Source organism: Mugil cephalus, chromosome 17 (assembly GCF_022458985.1).
Source record: "Mugil cephalus isolate CIBA_MC_2020 chromosome 17, CIBA_Mcephalus_1.1, whole genome shotgun sequence".
Lineage (NCBI taxonomy): Eukaryota > Metazoa > Chordata > Actinopteri > Mugiliformes > Mugilidae > Mugil > Mugil cephalus.
This window is the reverse complement of record NC_061786.1, coordinates 9,529,580-9,541,664: the sequence shown is the minus strand read 5'-3', so window position 1 is coordinate 9,541,664 and position 12,085 is coordinate 9,529,580. Positions and strand designations below refer to the sequence as shown.

Sequence of the window (12,085 nt, the reverse complement as noted above, 5' to 3'; positions counted from 1 at the left end):
CTGATTTTCAGTTTTCTAACAAACAATGGAAGGTTCTTTGCCAAAACTGGCTGGTAATGCAACCCATTCGTGATCCCCCCCAAATATGATCTAGTCCTCATTTCTTTTTAGAACCACCTCTTCTTCACTGTTCTTCATTTTCCGATTCATTGACGAGGCAAAAATCTGGAGAGGATTTCCATCCCTGTTGTTTTCCACTTTCCTTACTCTCTATGTTCAGTTCAGCACAGTCCTTAATTCACGTTTGTTATTTGAATCATGTGCTTTTGGGGGGGATGTAGAAAGTTTAAGCCACATTTATATCAGCCTGTGAGCCCTGTTAGACATTCCATTGAACGGCAGCACGTGAGGTGCATGGGAATTTTAAGAAGTGGCCCCTTAACTTTGACCTAATCTTCACCATACTTCAGAGACTGGGGCAACAACATGCTAGTCTTATTCTATGTATTGAGTCCACTTTTAACAAAAGCAGCTCAGTTTCACAATTAAAAAGGGCCCCCTGTTGAAAGGACTTGCCACTCTGGCCAAGATAACTGGTTGGTTGCATAATATTAATTAAAGGTCTGTTTACACATCCAAGAGAGGTCAAATGAATAGGAATGCTCTTCCAACTTAGAGAAGCAATTATTTTCTTCCACACTGTCAGGCCCACTAATTTTCAAACTTTCCCACGGTTACACTTAAAAGAGAATCTACAGGAACAGGTCGCGGAGGATAGAAAGTCACTCCCAGTAAATTTGCTCAAATGCTGGATTCCCTCAAAGGATGTGCACGAAACACATGAAACCCAAAACAGATGAGTGCCAGAGAAGGTATTTTTGTTTACTTTTGGAGCAGAACAAAGCGTTTACGCCAACCATGTTGTGGCGAGGCCATGTGACGGAGAGGGGAGGATACGGGGTGCCAAACTCAGAGAAAAGCAGTCAGACAGACGAGTGAGAGTCGAGATGGGAACGAGTGTGTGTGGGTGAGCCCGCTTTGAAGCTGCAGCCGGAGGAATGAAATGAAGGTAAAAAAAAACAAAAAAAACAAAAAAAATAATTGCCTTTATCACATTTTATGACAACAACTCTGTTAAAAGGGTAAGAGTGACACTTTTTATATGAAATGAAGCTGTAGAGTTGTATTAAAGTAAACTACATTTCTCACGCTGGAATGTCCTTTAGTTTGCCAATGTGGGTTGTTTTGTGAGTATTTATCAGTTTGGGCATCAGGATACTCTATTGTTTTCATGTCATCAGAACATTCGCCGATTGTATTAGGAGATAAAATTGTGTGACTGGATTGTTAGATATTGTTGTAAGATATCACCTACTATCAATAGTAAAGCATTTTTACTGAGTATATATGGGCTTTTTGACATAGGCTTTTTATAGGAAAAAGCTGCCTGGGCATTTTTACACTTTTGAATAGTTATTCTTTCTGGGAAAAAAACCTAATGAGAATGGTAGGAAAGAAAAAATGTATTATAAATAATATATTATAAACAACCATACATTTATTATATTTGTTGTGGCTTTGCCATTTTCAGGATTCAGCTCCTTTGTTGAAAGACTTCTACTCCGCTTGAGTAATGGCTTGTTTTTTCCTCTAGTGACGACATGGCATGAATGTTAAGTGCGCCAACATGTCTGCAAGTTTCTTCTGTTGGCTGGTTTTTCATCATGCTGCTTTACTTTCTACAACAGTAACAGCGGGTGTCAGTCAGCAGACACAAATACTTTACGGGTTAGGAACATTTCTGTGCAGAGGCAGCTCTAGCTGAGATTCCTCGCTTTGAAGGTTCACTTAAATTCAATGAGAAGGTGTCTCCAAACTATATATATATATAATTACTTTGATGTGAGGTTGCTGTATAGTCTGAAAGAACTCCACTTCCTGCCATTGTTAAAGAAAGTCATAGACACACGGAGTTGTAAATTCAGAGTTGGGAGTCAGAGTCTCCCTGTTATTGATGACCCGTCTATACTTTATAGATTACCTATTGCTGACTTTTAGCTAGCTAATGAATACACTTACAATCTCACAAAGTCAAAAATGAATTTGACGTAAATACCCTCAATACAAATCCTAAAAAAAAGGATACCGTAGAACATTAATATTTAAAATAAGGGAAACAATCTTTGGACGAAAAATATTTGATAAAATATTTTGTAGTGTATTAGTTTGTCCCATGGAGGGGGTGGAGCCTATGACGTGCACTGCAGCCAGCCACCAGGACCTCAACATGTTTTGGATTCACTTTTGAGGATCTGTCATGGTGTGCGCTTTTCTTTACAGTCTACGGGTTGCTCCCACGAACACTGGAATTGAGTGGAAATCTATGGCTGCAATGTATTCATGTTTTCATTCATACACAATGGCCTCTTACTACGAGTCATTGTGTTTTTGTCAGTTGTTGCATTCACACTAAAATCAACAGGCTACAATTAATTTTTAAAAGTTGTCAATATGATGCTACTACTAATTACTACTAACTACTAATTCAACTAGTTGAATCTTTTAAATCTTTTAAATAAATACATACATACAGGTAACAGGTGCTTGAGGAACACTTCAGTGGACAATGCAGACGAGTGCTCTTAGGCGCATTCACATTAGAATGAGTCTGACATATGAACATTGCAAGGTTTCTAACTAACCAAATGTTGGCTACAGTGAGGATTACTTCATTGAAGTGGCAACTACTGTAGGTTTTCCTACATGATTGTAAAGAGAGGAGTATTTAGTTGGTTGCAACTTGCCGCCTCACCACTAGGTGCCACTAAATCCTGCAGACTGGTCCTTTAAAATCTTCCATTACAGAAGTGTATTTTTGTAACTTTGCCTGCAGGTTACGTACACATTCTGTATAGGTCAAAAATGCTATCAGGTTACAAAATGCTGTGTAGTTCAGAATATGTAGACCATTCTGAAATATTAAAATCTCAGAGGGTAATGTGTTTAGTTTGCTTTGTGTTACAGGAGAAAGTCACAGCACAGTAAAGAAGGTGGTGGAACAAGATCCAGGATGAACGTGACGGATGTATACGAGAGGTTGACTAAGGCTGGAAATGTTTCTGGCAACGGAACAATTGACCTTATGAAGATCTCAAAACCCATAAATCAAGCCATCAATATTTTGGTCATCGTCATCCTCTTGATCACCATGATATCCCTTGGCTGCAAGATGGAGATTTCTAAAATTAAGGCCCACTTAATCAAACCAAAGGGAGTGGCCATCGCTCTGCTGGCCCAGTTCTGCATCATGCCCCTCACAGCTTTCAGCCTGGCCAAACTCCTGCAGATGGATCCCATAAAGTCTGTGACCGTGCTCATCTGTGGCTGCTGTCCAGGGGGAAGCCTATCAAATATTTTTTCTCTGGCCATGAAAGGCGACATGAACCTCAGGTAACTGATTCCTGTTTCCCATAGTTTGCTACTTTTGCTAGGTCAGGGCAACTAGACTGTCAGTAAACAGAAGTGTCCATTTGGGACTTGTCAGTTTAATAATTCTTTTTCTTTTGGATTCCGTCCCAGTATTGTGATGACCAGTTGCTCCTGCATCGCTGCCCTGGGTCTGATGCCTTTGCTGCTTTATATCTTCAGCCAAGGCTTCACTGGTCTGGAAAATGCCGTACCATATGTGGGCATCATCACTGCCCTCACACTGACCCTGCTGCCTTGTGCTGTTGGGATTATCATTAATCACTACACACCAAAATACTCGTCAACTGTGACAAATGTAAGAATCCATTTCCTTGTCAGAGCAGGAAAAAGAACTGAACAGTTCTATTCTATTTAAACAGCAACATAATGAAGCAGCTACATTTAATGCCTGTGTAAAAAAACGTCTTCCGTGGAAGAGGCCTGTTTACTGTTTATTCACCACATAGTGTGAGTGTAACTCGTGGTCCAAATAAACAGGAAGGTTAATTACAGCAGGAAGTTGTTGGTTCTTCGCAGGCAACTAAGTTCCAGATCTGGTTGCTCTCAGATGATGTTTGTTGAAGTTGGCGAGAGTTCTGATGCAGATATTCACGCGATATTGGCTAGAGAAAACAAACTGACGGCTACAGCGCTCTCTCTCCACAGGTCGGTCTCAGCCTCTTGATCATCTTCTCCATCATAGTTTCCATCCTGTCCGCCCAAATAGTCAAAGATGTCATATGGATGATCCTCACACCAGATATTCTGTTGGTGGCTGCGCTGATGCCAATGATTGGGTTCACGATGGGATACGTCATGTCTGTAGTATGCAGAGTCAGTCCACAGTAAGCAAATACACACTCAGCACACCGCTCTTTGGCTCCGATCGTGTCTTAATCTCAAACTATGTGTTCACAAAGAGCCGGAGGAATGTAGGCTTATTTTGCCTCTCATTTTATACAATGTGCAGACCAAACTGAATCTATGGCTGCTCTAAAATTAAAATGTTCAGGGCTGTTGTGCGTCACAGCTGTCAGGAGTAAATTTAACTTTATGGCCGCGTTTTCGCCCGTCTTCCTGGGTTCCTTTTGTTGTAACATCAAGCAACAATGCCGCAACTGCACAATGCGTGATACCTGAGCGGTTCAACCAAAGGGCATTCTTTTGTACAATTAGAGGATTTTTGTGATGAGTGAATATTTAAATTAGGATAATGTAAAAGTATAATGTGAGTTTGATTTTTGCACATTAATAAAATATACTCAGCGGTAATGCTGTACACAGTCATATCTTATTTTAAATGGTATATGTAGGCATCCACGTTACATTTGCTGTGATTTTTTTCTTTATGAAATTTCAGAAAAAAATATTGTACATCTGTATTATTACGAGTTTAGGAAATATGATGCTCTGTAAAAGATGGAAGTGCAAATAGAATCCGTTTCTTACCATTCAGAGAGTTACATTTGAATGCAACACCCCAAGAAAACAATACATTTTTCTGCATTATGATTTTGTACGTTCTGCCAGTATTCTCATACAGAAGTGAAGAGTCATCTGCGATAAAACTGGTACACTTGAGCGTTAAGAGACCTAATATTGCCTCCCTTCTGCTTAGATGCAGCAGGACCATCTCCATGGAGACAGGGTGTCAAAACATCCAGCTGTGCACCGCCATCCTCAAGGTGGCCTTTCCCATGCATGTCATCGGACCCATGTTTCTCTTCCCCCTGTTGTACATCATGTTCCAGTGTGCCGAGGCCCTCCTCTTGGCCATGTGCTTCAGATGTTACCAAAGAGCCAAGCGACCAGCTGAGGGTAAATGTCACAGCTGCCTGCGTATTGTTGTTGTTGTACGGCGAGGCCGAGCTCTGGGGTAGGAGTCGGGAGCGTGTTGCAGCTTTTGAACTCTAACGTGGCCTTTTTTTCCTCTTGCGCAGATACAAAAATATACATGAATGTTGACGGAGGTAAAGCAACCGTGGCAGCACCGTAAGACGACGGCTCAACGCTGAGAGGATGAAGCCGTTCAGTGATGCCAATGACACGTGACTGAAAGACTGAAGAAGCATACACCCTATAACTACTAATACGTTAACTCTTTCAGGATTTTCATAGTTTTATTTAATCACATTAAGTAGTATGCTAAGTATTAAATCGATGGGTTTTATTTATATATTAAATATATGATGCCTATTTTTACGGGTGGAGCCGATTTGTAATAAATGTAACAAACTGTAAATCAGAATTTATCAACGGATTGAGTGTTGAATTAAGCACACACGCAAGCGACATGAACACCTCAAATAATATTTAATCAAAAATGATCTCATGATATATACAGAGAAAACTTAACTTAAATCTTTTTACATATATTAAAATACTGTCTTCACGAAAAATAAAAAAAAAAAATCCATTCCGCAGTCCGAAATGAAAACTCAATGGACGGTCGAACAAAGTGAACACTGACACCACACGAAACTGTACACATACTCTTTTACAGTGTCACAGAAGAACGTGCCTGAAGTAGAATTCAAACTGATGCTGCAACATAAAAAAAGACCTCCTTTTTTTTTTTTTCTTTCCATGAACTGTGGAAGCATCAAAACAAAAAAAGAAAAAAAAAAGCCAAGGCTGATCAACAGCGTTCCGGGCACAAATAAATTAAATACACGAGTAAATTTCCCTTTTAGACTTCGAAAGAGGAATTTCCCAAGCAGCCTTAATAAATTAAGATAATATTTTCCTGTGTACGAGTGATGTGTCTGACGAAGCCACGCGCAATATCACCAAGCAGTGGAGGCGTTTTTTACTGACATTCATTTTTAAGATTCCGTGTTTCACATATTATAGATACCTGTGCATAGAAGTGGAAAGCTAAGGCCATTGGGGGAAAGGGTATGAGTATGAGGAAGAAATGTATTTGGATACGTGGCTGATGGAGGGATGACATGTGTTGAATGCAGGCCCTCAATTCAGTCTTGGGTAGACAAGCAGCATTATACTATACAGTGACAAGTGGAATGATGTGAGTCATGATTGAGGACAATGGCGTGAGCTTACATAACTTGGACAACCATCTAATAAACATGGCCTTCATGCATATTTGCGTTCCTCGAATGGTGGGATGTGTGATAAAAGAAAAGTAAATAAGACACAGATGACATTATTAGTTCCCAAACTGAGCTTGCAACTCTTTCCCATACATTTTTTTTTTGTCAACAAAGACGCAGTCCCTCAGGAATTCGTTTGACTTTGAGATGACAGATTAATAGATTTACACCCTATAAAAATGTAAGTATGTATGTACATGTGAATCCCCTTCATGTTTTTCTTTGGGATGATCAGATGAATTATTCTGAGTGTCCCACAGCTTCACTCAGCCTCTGTAGTAGGGCTTCTCTGTGTTGACAGCTGTGTTGAAAAAATTCCTGCTCGCCAGTACGGGTCAGTAGCAAAGCTGGTTGTCTTGGGTAAGAGTCTCCTGTATAATTCAGGCCTCCTTCAGCAGCGGCATATCTGTTGATGACAAGAAAGAAACAACGTTATTACAAAGCAAGGGAGGTAGAAAGGAGTGTGTATATTTGGTATGGCATGTTTTTACCATCGGAGTAGTCCATCTCAGAGTCTAGAGACAGGCTGTGTTGGTCGCTGCCTGCAGACGGCCTTCTTATTGAGGATGAGGTGCCCCCTGCAGCCCCTGCATGATCCAGAACCCAGGTGGAGGATGAGGGTGATGAGGAGGATGAGGATGCTGGTACGGGGTGGACTACAGCCATCTCTGACTGCTGCTGTTTGAGGGAAGAAGGCCGAGAGGGGCCAGCCTCTGGCGCTGTGGCACACTGACCCTCGGACAGCACTATCTGGACTCGAGACTCGGAGCTGAGGGCTGAGGCCGGGGCTCTGTTACTGCTCACAGCTTCCTCGTATGAGGGCAGGGTCACCTGGACTCCCTCCACCATGATCGACACAGGCTGTCCGGACACCCCTTGGTCACGTCTAGGTGTCGAGGTAAAGGGGGAAGTTCAAATGTGTCAGCTTCTTTCTTCTGTGACTAGTTTTCATAACAATTATAATATGTTAGCAGTAAACAGCTGATTTTGAAGGCAGACTCACCGTTGGAAGGACTTGAGTTTGGGCTGCAGAAGTACAAACAGGACCACCAGGAGCAGAATCAGAGCCACTGAGCTGGCTGTGGATGCCACTATGGACAAGGCTGGCATCCCTAACGGCAAAGCTGGATTTCGGTCTGTGAGACAGGGTAAACAGTTGGCACATGTACGGCAATTATGGATCCAATAGTTCAAATCTGTCACTTAATCGTTACCTTGCTCCATGACACAGCTCAGCTTCAGCTGACTGTCCCATTCTCCGTACTGACAGGTAAGGTATTTATAGTCTCCCTTCAGGATATAACCCTCCTCACAGAAATATTCAATCACAGTGCCGTGAGTAAGTCTTCTGCATGGAGAGGGATGGCAGGTGTAACCTCCGTTCGGTGGCTGATATGGAGTCTGGCATACTGTCCATGGAAACAAGAACGACAATAAAACAGTTGGAACCACAAGACGTACCTAAAGCTCCTGCCCTAGGAAGGACTGAGAAACACTTGACCATGTGTCTGTTGTGACTATTATTATCTTGTTGTCCCAAGATTTGTACAAAAAAATTAACTCAACACCCTTAACAGGTAATATGCAATAATCTGTGCACATAATTTGCACACTTTTGTTATCGATTAATTAATGTTACAGTATATGTTGGTACAAAGTGTAAAGAGGGGACAGTTTGAGACAGGAAAGTGACAAAGTTTGTCTTTACCGTCGCTACGGATACAGCGAGGAGTTTCCGATGTCCAGTCTCCCACTGAGGTGCAGGTGAGGATGCTGCTTCCATCCAGCACGTAACCAGGGTCACAGCTGTACTGCAGCACTGTGCCAACGGGGAACAAGCTCCTGTTGGTGCCTGTCAGATTAGTAGAGCCGTGCTGTACCATGGAGGGTCTTATACAACCTTAAAAAAGGGGGAAACAATTAAAAAGACAGTTGTAGAAAACAAACGCAATTTCAACAGCATTTTATTTAAAGTGCTCTAAAGAAAACTGCATAACGGGAAACGTTACCAGCCTGTGTGACAGATTGTCTGCACAGACTATGGTAATTATTTATCCACAAACGTTGACTAATCTCTTAAACGTTACCTTGCTCCATTAGGCAGCTGATCGGCATTAGGCTGTCCCATTTCCCATACTGACAGGTCCGGAAATTATAGTCGCCTTTCAGAATATAACCTTCATCACAGAAATACTGAATCACAGTGCCGTGAGAAAGTCGTCTGCACGGGGAAGGGTGGCAGGTGTAGCCTCCATTCTCAGGCTGGTACGGAGGCTGGCAAACTGTCCAGGGAAATAAAGAAATACACATGTAAATGCCTGTGCTGTATGCAGTTATGTTTCATTAGGTATTTTGTCAATACATCTGTTTGCTCTATCAGAATCTATAGATATTGTTATTATTGATGTTATTCCATTAAAATGACAAAACTACAAAAATATAAGGAAGTTTGTCTTTACTGTCACTGCGGATACAGCGAGGAGGTTCAGAGGACCAATCCCCCACTGAGGTGCAGGTGAGGATGCTGGGTCCTGCGGGCACGTAACCAGGATCACAGCTGTATTGTAGCACTGTGCCCACCGGGAACAAGCTCCTGTTGCTGTCTGTCAGATTAGTAGAGCCATGCTGGACCACAGAAGGTCTTATACAGCCTAAAGAGGGAAAAAAAACACAGTTCATATTATTCAAAAGATTTCCGTCACAGAACACTTTCTTTAAAAGAACAACACAAATGTTACGTAAAAAAATAATAACAGAGTTTAACAAATAAAAGAAAAAAATACAGGGTGTCCCATAAGTCTGGACTATTAGGAAAAAAACAAACAGTAACAGAAATCCCTATGGGTATAAATGTATGGGACACACTGTAAATTTAATGTGAATTCATCTTGAAATCATGGTGTAGCTTGACCTTAACAGCTGAGATTGGCCTTAAATTACAGTATTTCCATGTTCACAGTGGTTTAACAAGCGACTGATAATTCCTTTATTAAACTGTGCTGCAGTGATTTCACTGAAAGTAACTGTTGATCCTAAGATAAGGGATCTGTATAGACCAGTTCTGGGAATATACACAAAGCTTTAGCTCCTAGATTCATTTCACAATTTCACAAAATTAACAGGCATTTGCTGACAGGATGTTAACCTCTTGAGTGATCATGAATTTGAGAACTCACCTTGGCTTACACAGCTGACTTCCATGGGTGCGTCCCACTCTCCATCCTGACAGGTCAAGTAGTTATAATCTCCGCTGACAACGAAGCCCTCATTACAGAAGAACTCAATCACAGTGCCATGGGAAAACAGTCGACAGGGTGATGGGTGGCACGTGTAGCCCCCGTTCTCAGGTTTAGAGAGGGGTAGACATGCTGACGAGTAAAAAATAAAATGAAACCGCAACTGAAGTGTCAAGTAATTCAAAAATTTAATTGAAAGTAAACCAGTTTTTAAGTATGCAAAGAAGATTTTAACACAACAACTTTTTGGTACTTTAAAAATCATCAAAACAATATATCTTACCACCACTTCGTATACAATGAGGAGGTTCAGATGACCATCGCCCCAGTGCGGTGCAGGTGAGGATGCTGGGTCCATCTGGCAGGTAGCCGGGGTCACAGCTGTACTGCAATACTGTGCCCACAGGGAACGAGCCCCTGTTGGTTTCTGTGAGGTTTACCCAGCTGTTCTGGACCATGTATGGCCTCACACATCCTGGGAAGAGAAGGCCAAAGAAGAAGACATACTGTGAAACTGCTCAGTATTTCAACAGAATTCAGGAAACAAATACTTTAAGGCTCAACAGAGACTGTTACACAACAAAGTCATCTCTAAAACAGACACACGATAACCTGATTAGAGACTGCAGATGCAAAAGAGCAATTCTGCTATAATCCGGCATATTTACAACAGGATTCTCCCATGATGTTGTTCATCAAAATGTACTGTCCCCACTCAAATAAATTTATCTTAAATCTTATAGTCAACATCTACACTAAAAAAGGCTTTGCTGTAGGGATGTGTAATACACAGTTCAGTAATTGCAAAGCAGTCTGGGATTTGGAGAAGTGACTGAATAGTTTTAATAGGACACTGTTATATATTTAGTGAGTGGGGCATCAGCTAAAGCTACATATTTGGAGTTTTGTGAAACTACTTCTCGGTAGTTGGAGATTTTCATTTTGTGTTTATACATGAAATCACTGTTAAGTCTGTTAAAGAAGGCTGACGTTACTGAAGTGAAGAGTTTTGGTTTGAATTAATATGCAGCTGACTGAGTGTAAAAAGGAATAGTTCCCTCTCTAGCGTCACCACTTGTTCGTCCCAAACCCAGACCAGCTGAGAACCACTGCTCTAATGACTTGTACAGATGTACTAGATAAACCTCAGATTAAATGTAAGTGCTTCTAACGCTTTGAGTTGAAACAAGAAGTGTACATCCAATGCCATCACTTAGAATTCTGTTTTGTGTTGTATCACATTCTATTGCAAAATGTTCAAAGTGGGAGAAACATAATACACAATCATATGGCAGGCCAGTTTTCGCTGATCCTTGTCCAACAAACCCACTTTTGATTCTGCTTCTTTAGAACAAATTTATCGCTAATGTACAAGTTAAATCTCTTACCTGACCCTTTCCCAGGGGAGAGTACAGTCAGTACCAACAGCAACAGGAAGGACCATTTGGTGGCTGAGGTGTGGGCACAAAAGACTTTTGATATTGACTCTATCATTCCATTGCACATCTTCCCCTTCAGAGTCAACTCAACCTGAAACAGCCAGTAAATAAAGGAATCACCACGGTATAAATGCAGAATGTTGAAAAGGCTCCCCTCCATAATATCCACATTGTGCTGACACCTGCGTGGCGCAGGTACACTGCAGAGCTTGGACAGCTGCCAGCGGGATGGGTGTGAGTATGTGATGGTGGTACTATGACAAAAATACAGTGATGGCGCTGGTATAAACATTTCGCTAGGAGGAAACAATACCGACCTCTTATGTTGATATTTTTGGTACGTTGACGCAATCACGTTAGAAAACCACATCCTAAACACATGATTCTTCTCCTTAATGGTTCCGCTTAAATGGCTACACACCCATTTTCAGAGCTATCTTGATAGCTATAGTAGCTAATATTGATAACGTAGCAGACTCCCAAACAAAAGGTTCCCGATTTAAATACCAATGACACAATGTTAAGTGGCTTATATATGTGCTACTGCCTATGACAAATAAATATCCAGAAGAGAATATCATATCATTTGATCAATTTGAGCCTCGTTAGCTTGCTAACGCTAGGTAGCCGTTGAAATGGCTCGCTGCTTGACGCTAACACAAAAAAACAAAAAACAAAACAAAAGAAAACAGGCCTACAAACCTCCGCCGTCGCTTCCTCACACTACAGACATATGTCAACGATATTTCGGCCACGTCGGAGACATTAACCGCTACCGCAGAAAGCACGAAAACAGGATTTAATGGCCCGAGCCGTACTGCCGCAGCTAACCGCTAGCTGGCTCCAAGCTTGACCCGCTCCGCTCAACCGAACTTCCTCCCGTCGCTGG

The 12,085-nt window shown here is 41.5% G+C and overlaps 2 protein-coding genes across 2 annotated transcripts; one reads left to right on the top strand and one right to left on the bottom strand.

Moving 5' to 3' along the window:
- The first annotated feature begins 801 nt into the window (after positions 1-801).
- On the top strand, positions 802-5,660 carry LOC125023276 (sodium/bile acid cotransporter-like). Its single transcript, XM_047610433.1, has 6 exons — positions 802-1,009; positions 2,965-3,390; positions 3,520-3,724; positions 4,075-4,253; positions 5,027-5,226; positions 5,349-5,660. The coding sequence occupies exons 2-6, from the start codon at positions 3,011-3,013 to the stop codon at positions 5,402-5,404; spliced, it is 1,020 nt and encodes a 339-aa protein (XP_047466389.1). The 5' UTR covers positions 802-1,009; positions 2,965-3,010; the 3' UTR covers positions 5,405-5,660.
- Positions 5,661-5,704: 44 nt separating this feature from the next.
- Positions 5,705-12,059, bottom strand: LOC125023274 (sushi domain-containing protein 4-like). The gene is made up of 11 exons (XM_047610430.1): positions 11,899-12,059; positions 11,146-11,287; positions 10,041-10,232; positions 9,698-9,889; positions 8,981-9,172; positions 8,609-8,803; positions 8,230-8,421; positions 7,736-7,930; positions 7,525-7,657; positions 7,013-7,407; positions 5,705-6,927 (listed from the first exon to the last, which is right to left on the bottom strand). The coding sequence occupies exons 2-11, from the start codon at positions 11,261-11,263 to the stop codon at positions 6,902-6,904; spliced, it is 1,830 nt and encodes a 609-aa protein (XP_047466386.1). The 5' UTR covers positions 11,264-11,287; positions 11,899-12,059; the 3' UTR covers positions 5,705-6,901.
- Positions 12,060-12,085: the final 26 nt, after the last annotated feature.